The following is an 11,099-nucleotide window of genomic DNA, read 5'->3' as shown; positions in this document are numbered from 1 at the left end:
ATAAGACAATTACAATTACATTTATCCATTGACTTGGCCTCCACAGCCGTCTGTGGCAATGAATTCTGCAGATTTATCATTAAAAAATCTCCAGACTGGTGTGTGGAAAAGTAAGTTTTCTATCATTATGCTATTGAGATGTATATTTTGGCAAATAATAAAATGTCCTGACAGCTTCAACACCCACTCCCTTTCAAAGATATTGTCAATTTGCTGATGTTGATTATGTCCAATTAACAGCTGACAATTATGCCATTCCTTGGCTTGCATCTGAGTAAAATGTAATTCAATACCTACGTATGGTTTGCGATTATTTTAATTATGAATTTAGCTTCAGAAGCGTTTTATTTTTGCATGTAAAAACCTACTTGAGAACCATTGGTGATTTAAAAAATTTACAGCCAGATTTTTCACTTCTGAAACTTTTTACATACCAAAGGAATCAAGAAAAAACACAAATAATGCCTCACTGTTGATGAAATGCAGTGAGCAAACACGATAATTCCCAATATTTTCAATCTTGATATCTACACGGCCAATGTTCGCCAACCACTTTATCTGTTGTTGTCCCTTCAGCTCTCGCTTCTCTCTACCATCATTTCTCTTCACTTTTGGAATTCTGAAGTAGGATAAATGTCTCTCACGGTTACCCCGATTTCCACAATTATTTACAGCCCAAAAATGGACAATTTCGGCGGTTTTTAACAGGTAAGAAAGTGCGCGTATCGTGTGTTAACAGTGGAGCTGCTCCATGTGTCACGCCCTTTGACCCGATGACCCGACGTGCAACCCCCCTATTCCTCTCTCACCAGCTCAGTTCCTCCAGCCGCTTGTTTCTTGTCCCCGTCATTGTACCGGGTGAGAGTATTTAATGCTCCCGGTTGTGTTTGTTTCATTCAAACCAGAATGTGAGATCCAGAAGCGAAATTTGATTCCAATTGGACAGGAATAAAACGGACAGACACTGGATTTAATTTCACACCACTCGCCGCGGGCGGTCAGTCCGAGTCATTTACATCCAGGGCATCCCGGAAATCACCAAACTGTGGATCAAAGAGAGAAAAAACTGATGTTTACCTTCGCAGATAACGCCGGCATCGTTGGAGTGTGGAAAGCCATAGTCCCCCCATGGCCCTGATCCACACTCCCGTAGAGCGGCCTCGTTCCCGCTGCAGTCAACATACAACGTCACAACGGGTCCGGACCCCGGTCCAAAGTGAGATCCGCGCGGGGCTTTCACCGCGGCGCCGCAGCGCAGCTCCCGACACACCACCGCCGCGTCCTGCAGGTCCCAGCCGCCATCATACACAGTCCCCCAGTTCCCCTTGTAGTGAACCTCCACTCTCCCGGCGCATGGACTGCCCCCGTTCACCAGCCTCAACTTCACGCTTTCTGAAAACAAAAATCAGAAAATAGAAGAACAAACGTTGCCGCCGGTTTGAGCCGCGGGTCAGTCGGCGCCCCGCACACCGCGCTCCCAGCCACCCCTAGCTCCAACCATTCAAAGTCCACATGGACCACGGAATGATCAACGGGAGCGGCAGACCCCGAATGAACTGTTAACAGTGTCAACAATATGCAGTAAGCTGGTAACCGTCCGGAGAACCGGGATCACCCGGTCATTCTTGGGATGAAAGCGGCGCCCGAGCAGGCAGGGTGAGCTGCGGACACAGAGTGCTGGAGTAACTCAGCGGACACCCACCCATGTTCTCCTGAGATGCTGCCTGTCCAACCCAGTTACACCAGCACTGTGATTTTTTATTATAAACCAGCATCTACAGTTCCTTGTGTCTCCAAGTTCAACTGCAGGTTCGTTTTCATTCTCGGGAGAGCGGCTGATGAGCTGCGCGGGTCAGTGCCCCGCTGTACTCAAAGCTCATGTGACAGGCAATGGAACCCAAACGTGTTAGAGGTGTGAAGGCATTCCTGGAATTGGACGCCAAAGGTGAAAGATCCGGACTGGGACTCCACAGTGGGATGAGCAGTGGGAACACGCTTGGGACCGGGAACCATGTCAGCAGAGTCGACTCCCCACACTGCGCGCTTCAGGGACATTACTGATCATCTCTCCGTCTGTAGACGGCAGTCACCTCGCAAGTAGCATTAAAGGTCTTCAGTAACAATCAGTCTCAGTAGCCGCACTCTTAACGCAGTGAAAGTTAAGCGAGGTTACCTGAAGGGTCCGCCTGACAATCCCCGGGGCGGCCTGAAATGAGAAATAAAGAATGAGATTTGACTGTGTGACGGGTGGAGTGATGGGGTTGGGATGTTGGAGCGAATGGGTCCATGGGGATGTGGGCATCTCATTAATGAAACCATCACCGGAAAAAGTCCCGATAGTAACCTGAGAGGCAGCGTTCCGAACCGCTACAGAGAATTGTTTCACCTTCCCACCTGCTTTAATAAAGCATCTTTAAAAAAGTAACATCTAAAAGTTACTGTAAATGAGTATCAGCAGTCAAAAAAATCGTATCCTGTCTCTTTTGTAATGACATGTATTGTTAGATCTACAGAGATCTGGATACAATTTACCGATGTGGTAAATTTGGTCCATGACGGCCAGATTATCCCATCTAAGCAAGTTCCATTTGCCCACGTTTGGCCCATGTCTCTCTAAAACGTTCGAATGCTTGTACCTGATCACTGAATTTTAAACGCAGTAAATACCTTAAATACCTGCCCCAGCAGCCTCCCCTGGCAGCTTGTTCCATATACCCACCACCCTGTGTCTGGAAAAAACGCCCCTCTGGATCCTTTCCCGTCTCATCTTAGAAACATAGAAACATAGAAAATAGGTGCAGGTGTAGGCCATTCGGCCCTTCGAGCCTGCACCGCCATTCAATATGATCATGGCTGATCATCCAACTCAGTATCCTGTTCCTGCCTTCTCTCCATACCCCCTGATCCCTTTAGCCACAAGGGCCACATCTAACTCCCCCTTAAATATAGCCAATGAACTGGCCTCAACTACCTTCTGCGGCAGAGAATTCCAGAGATTCCCCACTCTCTGTGTGAAAAAGGTTTTCCTCACCTCGGTCCTAAAAGATTTCCCCCTTATCCTTAAACTGTGATCCCTTAAACCTTTAGCCTCTGTTATTTTAATTTCTCCTATCCTGGTTTAAAATACTCTGTGCCATTCACCTTATTAATCCCTCTCGTGATTATATGCGCCTCCATCGCCCCTTGGTCTCCTGCGCTCCAAGGAATAAAGTCCTAGCTTGCCCAATCTCTCTCTACAGCTCGGGTCCTTAAGTGCTGGAAACGTTCTCGTAAATCTTCACTGCATTATTTCCATCTTAATGGCATCCTTCCTACACCAGGGTGACCCTTTAGAACGACAGGGAACAATATACATGGAAAGTGGGCCGTCGGGCCACGACAACTCTCCTATCGCCTCTGGTGAACTATCAGGTTCGGGCACATTTTACGTAGGATTGAAAATACATTGTGTTGCCACTCTGATATTTCGCATGGGAAATTTTATAATGCAATTCACAGTGATCAACCCAATCCTTATTCCCCTAAAAAATAGTTTTCATTTTTTTTCAGTTTTCGGTGCATATGACAGTTTAAAAAAAAAACCCAGTCTTGAAATAGCTCCTGTCTGTGAGGTTCACACTGTCACGAGTTCAGATTCTCATTTCAATTTTACTTTCCACAGGCGATACAAAGTGAACTGACCCGTGTGCCAAACTCCATCATTTTAATTGTCTGCGGACAGCCACTCCTTCATTTCCCCTCCAACAACATTTACGATGATATTCCCTCCGATGCATTTGCAGGATATTTTTTCTTTGTTCAACAGCGTCTACCACATGATGGACATATGACCTGATCCCACACTACTGAAGATATTCTGCCCCCGATTTCTATACTACTTTCCAGTATCTTAATACAGGTGCGGCGATGCTAATATTTACGACTCTATGACTCTATTTATTTTCAGATTTGCTTGTGGAGAATGCTTGAATGATATTCCAACGTTACACGTTGGTTCGTTTGTGCCCTGCGTTGTCCAGCAATAACTGGGCACGACTTGCTCCCCACGCCTGAGTGCTGTTATCCACTTGGCTCCAGGAACAGATACTGTCTCGCCAGTTGCCATTTTCCTTTAACCGATTTTCAAGAAGTGGGGAAAGTCTATTTACGTTCACAGTTTCAAACCCGCGTTACAATTTGTGAATCTAGATAATGTTATTCAATTCTATGCCTTTCACCGATTGCACAAACTCGGCCCGTGGACAATGCAGTGGACAATTGATCGCATGCACAATAGGCTCATTAATTTAGTGTTATATCTCACGAAGTAATAATAATATAAACAGCACAATCGTATCTGACGATTTGGGAATCATTAGGATCATATTTTCTCAGACGTGTATTACGATTATTCAAGTATTTAATGCACACGGAAGCAGTACCATTACACATCATGTATAAAACACAGTTCCCATTCTAAACTTCTAAGGACAAGAAGGAGACCATTCAGCCCATCGGCTCCATACCAAGCACTGTACAACAGTCTCGTTGATTTAATTTACCCTCTCCTTATTTCCTTTCATTCGGGCCCATCAACCCTTCTTTCATCCGTTTGACCATTCTACTCAAGATAATTTACAGTAGGTAATTAAACTACGTAGCAACAAATCATTGGGATGCGCGAAGAAACGCGAGCACCCGGGCAAACGCGCACAGTCACAGGGAAGATGCAAGTGTAATAGCGTGTTATACAGCACCGGTGGTAAGGAATGAACCGAGATCGCTACAACTGGGTGGAAGCAGCGGTAGTAAAATTAAATAGAGGATACCGATAACGTGCTCCTTCCAACCAGTAGAGCCACTGCAGGCAGCGTCATAGACCCGAGTTCAATGCCGACCTCGGGTGCTGTCAGTGTGGATTTTGCACGTTCTCCTAGTGCCTGTGTGGGTTTCCCCCGCGCGTTCTGTTTTTGTCCTACATTCCAAAAACGTGCATTTACCCACTGTAAATATTCCCTCATGTGCATGAGTGGCAGTATCTTCGGGGAATTGATGAGAACGGGAAATATAAAACAGGATTAATGATGCAATTGGATGTTTGCTGCTCGCCTGAGACTCGGTGGTCAAGGGGTCTTTCCATGTTGTTTGTTTAAACCAGAATCTGCAGTTCCTTCCTACACATTTACTTAGATGCCAACGTGGTGTCAATTACACAGGCTCCAACAATATTCAATGACGTGATGTTATCTAAACGACAAAATCAGAAGCAAAGTTGGTGTTTGATTTAGCCAGCGCCCAATTTCTGCCGATAATTCACGGATGAATATGTCCTGCTTTTGTTTTCTGATTTGTATAATGAGGTGGACGGGAATGGAGAAACAACAGCGGAATATATGCCTGAATTTATCTATAAAGCATCAAATGAGATAAATCTTCAAAACAAAGAAGTAAAACTCTGAAACTCTCAACAGAGAGAAAACAGAGGTGAGTTCTGTACATCAGTCCCAACGTGGACTGTTTTACTTTCCTCAGAAGCTGCGGCCCCGCCGAAGGTTCTGTTTGCGCGTCTCACTGCCTCATTATGTATTTAACACGAGGTATATGTAGGAGATAAAATATCAAGGCGAAATTTGTGACGGAAATCTGCACTGAACTTTTAACCAACATAGAACAAGTGAAAAGCAATTTAAATAAAATTGCAACATCTCTCTAACTGCGATTCTCCACCGAAACAGAATGGAGAATGTACAAATGCCCCGAGAAATAAATGTGTTGCTACTAATAGCCGGACACGCATAGTGCCAAACTGAAAACTCCGTTAATATATAATGTGACGCATTTGAAGATCATTGACCCTGTGTGGAAATGTCAGCGTCAATATCAGCGAAAATTAATAAAACCTTTCCACCAACAGGATACTAACTACATTTTATAAATATGCTCAGTTCACAGTGTGACATGGTGGATAAAAATACCTGCAACTGATCACTATCAGCGGCAAGAATCTGTGTGCGGCTTCAGTCAGCAAAAGCTGCAGCTTTGGATGCTGTTGTTCACCTCAAGGAGTTTATACTCTCCGGACTCCGATGTACTCTGCCCCAACAGTGACCGCCCTATACCTCTGATAAATTCAGATTAATAATCTGTTTCTGAATTGCAGTACACAAGACCCGAGCCTTGCGGGTGGACTGATCTGTGACTGAAGAAAATTCCCGTGGATGAAATATCACGTTTAAATCTGTTTTCAAAAATCTGAATGGGAAGTTAAATGTGTTAATCTTGGCGACATTATCCAAATATGTAGCCTATTCCGACGGAATTGTGCGACTGTTAAACAAGGACACAAATAGCAAACATTAGAAAATAACTAATTAATTATAGAAAGCAAATAACACATTTCAATATTCCATTCAGCCGTTGTCAACGTGAATGAGCCTATTGTTTTAATCCACTCTGCTCCTGTGCCCTCATTACAAAACACCCAAAGCCCTGATCTGGCCAGGTGGAAAATTCACACGTGAAGACATTTTTCATCACTTTAATAGATCACTATGTTTTCATCACAACATTTAGAGATACAGACATAAAGGGCTGCAGTAACCCAGCGGGTCAGGCAGCATCAGTTTGAAGAAGGGGGGCGATTTGAAACGTCACCTATCCATGTTCTCCAGAGACGCTGCCTGACACGATGTGTTATTCCAACAAATTGAGTTTTTTTTGTAAACCAGCATCTGCAGGCCCTCGTGTCTCCATTCGGAGATACATATTTTCTGATCGACATATCAAACAGAGACAAACTGAAGTTAGCTGTTAATAGAAAATGCAGGACGTGGAGCAAGTGGAAGCAACTGAAAAACGTATCGGTATTTCATCAAACGCAACTGAATATTCTGCAGAAAATTCAATATAGGCGAATCGATTTCAAAAGAAAGGAGATGTAAAGATTGCCGAAAGTCTACTCGATCAGGCAATGTGCATTTCCCTTTGATGGAGTTTATAACATAAACCTTAACCAAAACCGTGAACATTGAGAAACTATACGATCGACTGAACGTGGCACTAAATAGAAGCGTCAATGAGGTGGACGGGGATTGAGAAACAACAGCTGAATATGTGCCTGAATTAATCTAAAAAGCAGCAAATGGGAGAAATCTTCAAAACAGAGGTAACACTCTGAAACACTCAGTACCCGTGGAACGAGAAACAAAGGTGATTTGTTCTCTGCTGTTCTTTCCACAAATTCTGTCCATCAGTCCCAACGTGGACTATTATACTTTCCTCAGCAGCTGCTGCCCCGCCGAAGGTTCTGTTTACACGTCTCTCTCCATCTCCCTCTCTCTCTCTCTGTCTGTCTGTCTGTGTCTCTCTCTCATTGAGCATTTAACACGAGGTACATGAATGAGATTAAACATCAAGCTGAATTTTATCACGGAAATCTGCACTAAACTTTCAAGCTGAATCGAAGAAGTGAATTTGCAACATCTCACAAATTGCGATTCTCCACATAAACAAAATGGAGAATGCAAAAATGCCCCGAGCAAAATGCGTTGCTACTTATCGCCGCACACACATAGGGGCAAAGTGAAAACTCAGTTTAATATATAATGTCACACATTTGAAGATAATTGTAGGCAAATTAAACTCTACCGCTGTGTGGAAATGTCGGTGTCAATATCCTTCCTAGTGAGTGATTAAGATCAATGACAAAATGAATGTTAATTTTAGCAGTGTTCATTCTACATCGATGTGCCTTCTAATGATGTAAAATTAATAAAACCTTTCCAACAACACGATATTAACTACAATTTATAAATTTGCTCCGCTCACTCTATGACATGGTGGACAAAAAATCTGCAACTGATCACTATCAGCGACAGGAATGTGTGTGCGGCTTCAGTCAGCAACAGCTGCAGCTTTGGATGCTGTTGTTCACCTCAAGGAGTTTATACTCTCTGGACCCCGATGTACTCTGTACCAACAGTGACCGCCCTATATCTCTGATCAATTCGGATTAATAATCTCTTTCTGAATTGCAGTACACAAGACCCGAGTCTTGCGGGTGGACTGATCTGTGACTGAAGAAAATTCCCGTAGATGAAATTTCACGTTTAAATCTGTTTGACAAAATCGGAATGGGACGTTAAATGTGTTAATCTCGGCGACATTATCCAAACACACACTGTTCCGGCAGAAGTCAGCAACTAGTTACCAAATGGCTCAGTTAGAAAATATTAAAAAATAATGAATTATTTAAAAAAATAATTGCCACACTTGAATAGTCCACTTCTCCCGTCATAAATTTGAAGTATATGAGCATATTTTCTCATCTCTGCTCCTGTGCTCTCATTATAAAAACACACAACCCCCTGATCTGGACAGGTGGACATTTCACACGTGGCAGAAATTTATCATCAATTTAATAAATCACTATTTTATTAATCACAACATTTAGTGATCAGCCACAAAGTGCTGGAGTGACTCAGTGGATCAGGCAGCAACAGTTTGAAGAAGGGTCCCGACCCGAAATGTCATCTATCCAAGTTCTCCAGAGACGCTGCCTGACCCGCTGTGTTATTCCAGCAAATTGTGTCTTTGTTCGTAAAGCAGCATCTTCAGGCCCTTGTGTCTCCATTCAGAGAATAAATATGTTCTACTATCCACAGTCCATACACCACAACGTTCAATTATGTAGCTATAAAGATACGGGAATATAGAGTATAATAATAAATATCATGTTAATTGATCACCGAATACTTTCAACATTCTCAATGAACTCACAGTTCCAAATCTGCAATACAACCAAAGTCAAGAAGGACCGCAGCATTCTCCCAGCGGCCAATTGCAGCGATGACACCAGGACTTCAACTGAACACCCACTACGGACATAGAATGGTCTCTCCAAGATCTTCTGACACACTAACGTATCTGAGAGTTGATTCTTTGATAACTGTTTTCACAGTAAATGATGTTTTGCTCCAAACAACCAATAGATTTTGAACGAAGTAAGGCGTGAACTGCAGTCTGCTCGAATGCACCAATGAGAATGAACCTGCCCATTAATGGGTTTGTCCCATCCATTTTCTTTCTTTCGCCTTCTCTTGAGAAACCAATGAAGGGATTAAAAGTAACTTTAACACACTTGCAGATGACACAAAGCTGGGTGGGGGTGTGAACTGTGAGGAGGATGCTATGAGATTGCAGGGTGACCTGGTCAGGTTGGGTGAGTGGGCAGATGCATGGCAGATGCAGTTTAATGTGGATAAATGTGAGGTTATCCACTTAGGTGGCAAAAACAGGAAGGCAGATTATTATCTGAATTTTGACAAGTTGGGGAAAGGGGAAGCACAATGAGATCTTGGGGTCTTTGTTCATTAGTCACTGAAGTAAGCATGCAGGTACAGCAGGCAGTGAAGAAAGCGGATGGCATGGTGGCCTTCATAACAAGAGGAGTTGAGTATTGGAGCAAAGAGGTCGTTCTGCAGTTGTACAGGGCCATAGTGAGACCACACTTGGAGTATTGTGTGCAGTTTTCTGGACAAATCTGTGGAAAGACATTCTTGCTATTGAGGGAGTGCAGAGTAGGTTCACGAGGTTATCTCCCGGGATGGCAGACTGTCATATGTTGATAGAATGGAGTGGCTGGGCTTGTACACTCTGGAGTTTAGAAGGATGAGAGGGAATCTTATTGAAACAGAAAATATTATTAAGGGTTTGGACACGCTAGAGGCAGGAAACATGTTCCCAATGTTGGGGGAGTCCAGAACCAGGGGCCACAGTTTAAGAATAAAGGGTAAGCCATTAGATTGGAGATGAGGAAAAACTTTTTCACACAGAGGGTTGTGAATCTGTTCTCTACCTGAGAAGGCAGTGGAGGCCAATTCTCTGGATGCTTTCAAGAGAGAGTTAGATAGAGCTCTTAAAGATAGCAGTGTCAAGGGATATAGTGAGAAGGCAGGAATGGGGTATTAATTGTGGATGATCAGCCATGATCACAGTGAATGGCGGTGCTGGCTCAAAGGGCCGAATGGCCTATTATCTATTGAATTTGAAACGGAAATGTGTCACCCAGCCAATACCTGCATCCAAGAAGCATACAGTTAAAGAAGCTTACCGTCAGAGAGGAGATGGTTGATCCCAGTGTCCACAGTGTGATCCAGACCATGTGGGTGCTCTTCTCATTTCCATCGTTCCACCACCAGGTGCTTTGGCAATTTGTAAACAGTTCAGAGCACCCAGCCCACCCGCACTCTCAGCAGCCGACTGAAAATACCACACCATGCCAAATGCAGTTTTAATTCATTTTTATTATGTCCTTCATCACAGTTTACAATGCAGAAGAGAACAAAAATACTTCATACTCTCATGTTTTTATGTTCATGTCATAGGAGCAGAATTAGGCCATTTGGCCCATCCTGGCCACTCACTCATCTCACCGCTGCCTTCAGGTAGAAGGTACAGGAGCCTGAAGTCTACAACGTCCAGGTTCATGAACAGCTTCTTCCCCACAGCCATCAGACTATTAAACTCAACTCGTAACAAATCTCTGAACATTAATAGACCATTATCTGTTTATTTGCACTTTATCTGCTTATTTATTGATGTGTGTATATATTTATATAATGGTATATGGACTCACTGATATGTTCTGTATTCATGCCTACTATGTTCTGTTGTGCTGAAGCAAAGCTAGAATTTCATTGTCCTATCTGGGACACATGACAATAAACTCTCTTGACTTGACTTGACTTGACTTGACAGTCAGTAAAACTTCCAACCTGTCCAAGTACTTCTGCAGACTCCCTGCTTCCTTTACATTAGCTACTCCTCCACCTATCTTTGCATGATCTCCAAACGGCCACATATCCATCAATTTCCTCATCCAAATCATTGATAAACTATGTGAAGAGTAGCGGCCTCAACCCCGACCCCAACAGAACACCACTAGTCACCAGTAGCCTATCACAAAAAGTCCCTTTTTCCCCACTCTTGGCCTTCTGCCATTCAGCCAACCTGCTATCCATGCAGGTATCTTCCCTCTAATATCTTGCACTCTCATCTTGTTTAGCAGCATCACATGGGGCAAGTTATCCATCTGTCATAGAGTCATACAGCACGGAAAC

At 43.5% G+C, this 11,099-nt stretch overlaps 1 protein-coding gene across 5 annotated transcripts; it reads right to left on the bottom strand.

Annotated features, from left to right (window-relative positions):
• Positions 1 to 6: 6 nt before the first annotated feature.
• On the bottom strand, positions 7 to 10,503 carry LOC129713189 (scavenger receptor cysteine-rich type 1 protein M130-like). Of its 5 annotated transcripts, none has more exons than XR_008726194.1 (3): positions 10,091 to 10,503; positions 2,174 to 2,206; positions 7 to 1,392 (listed from the first exon to the last, which is right to left on the bottom strand). XR_008726194.1 is itself a non-coding variant. In XM_055662036.1 (3 exons), the coding sequence occupies exons 1-3, from the start codon at positions 8,801 to 8,803 to the stop codon at positions 1,013 to 1,015; spliced, it is 459 nt and encodes a 152-aa protein (XP_055518011.1). In that variant the 5' UTR covers positions 8,804 to 9,518; the 3' UTR covers positions 7 to 1,012. The 5 variants fall into 5 exon arrangements, 1 of the variants encoding a protein (XP_055518011.1); XM_055662036.1 differs by lacking the exon at positions 10,091 to 10,503 and adding an exon at positions 8,758 to 9,518; XR_008726191.1 differs by having other exon boundaries at positions 7 to 2,206.
• Positions 10,504 to 11,099: the final 596 nt, after the last annotated feature.

Source organism: Leucoraja erinacea, chromosome 35, assembly GCF_028641065.1.
Source record: "Leucoraja erinacea ecotype New England chromosome 35, Leri_hhj_1, whole genome shotgun sequence".
Taxonomy (NCBI): domain Eukaryota; kingdom Metazoa; phylum Chordata; class Chondrichthyes; order Rajiformes; family Rajidae; genus Leucoraja; species Leucoraja erinaceus.
Note: the sequence above shows the minus strand (reverse complement) of the source record. Positions and strands in the feature narration are given on the sequence as shown.

Coding starts and splice junctions, on each gene's coding strand:
- LOC129713189 (XM_055662036.1), bottom strand. CDS start 8,803: ATGCTGCGGTCCTTCTTGACTTTGGTTGTATTGCAGATTTGGAACT. Junction 2,207..8,757: donor TGTATTGCAGATTTGGAACT/GTGAGTTCATTG, acceptor TTCTCATTTCAG/GCCGCCCCGGGGATTGTCAG. Junction 1,393..2,173: donor TTGTCAGGCGGACCCTTCAG/GTAACCTCGCTT, acceptor TTTTGTTTTCAG/AAAGCGTGAAGTTGAGGCTG.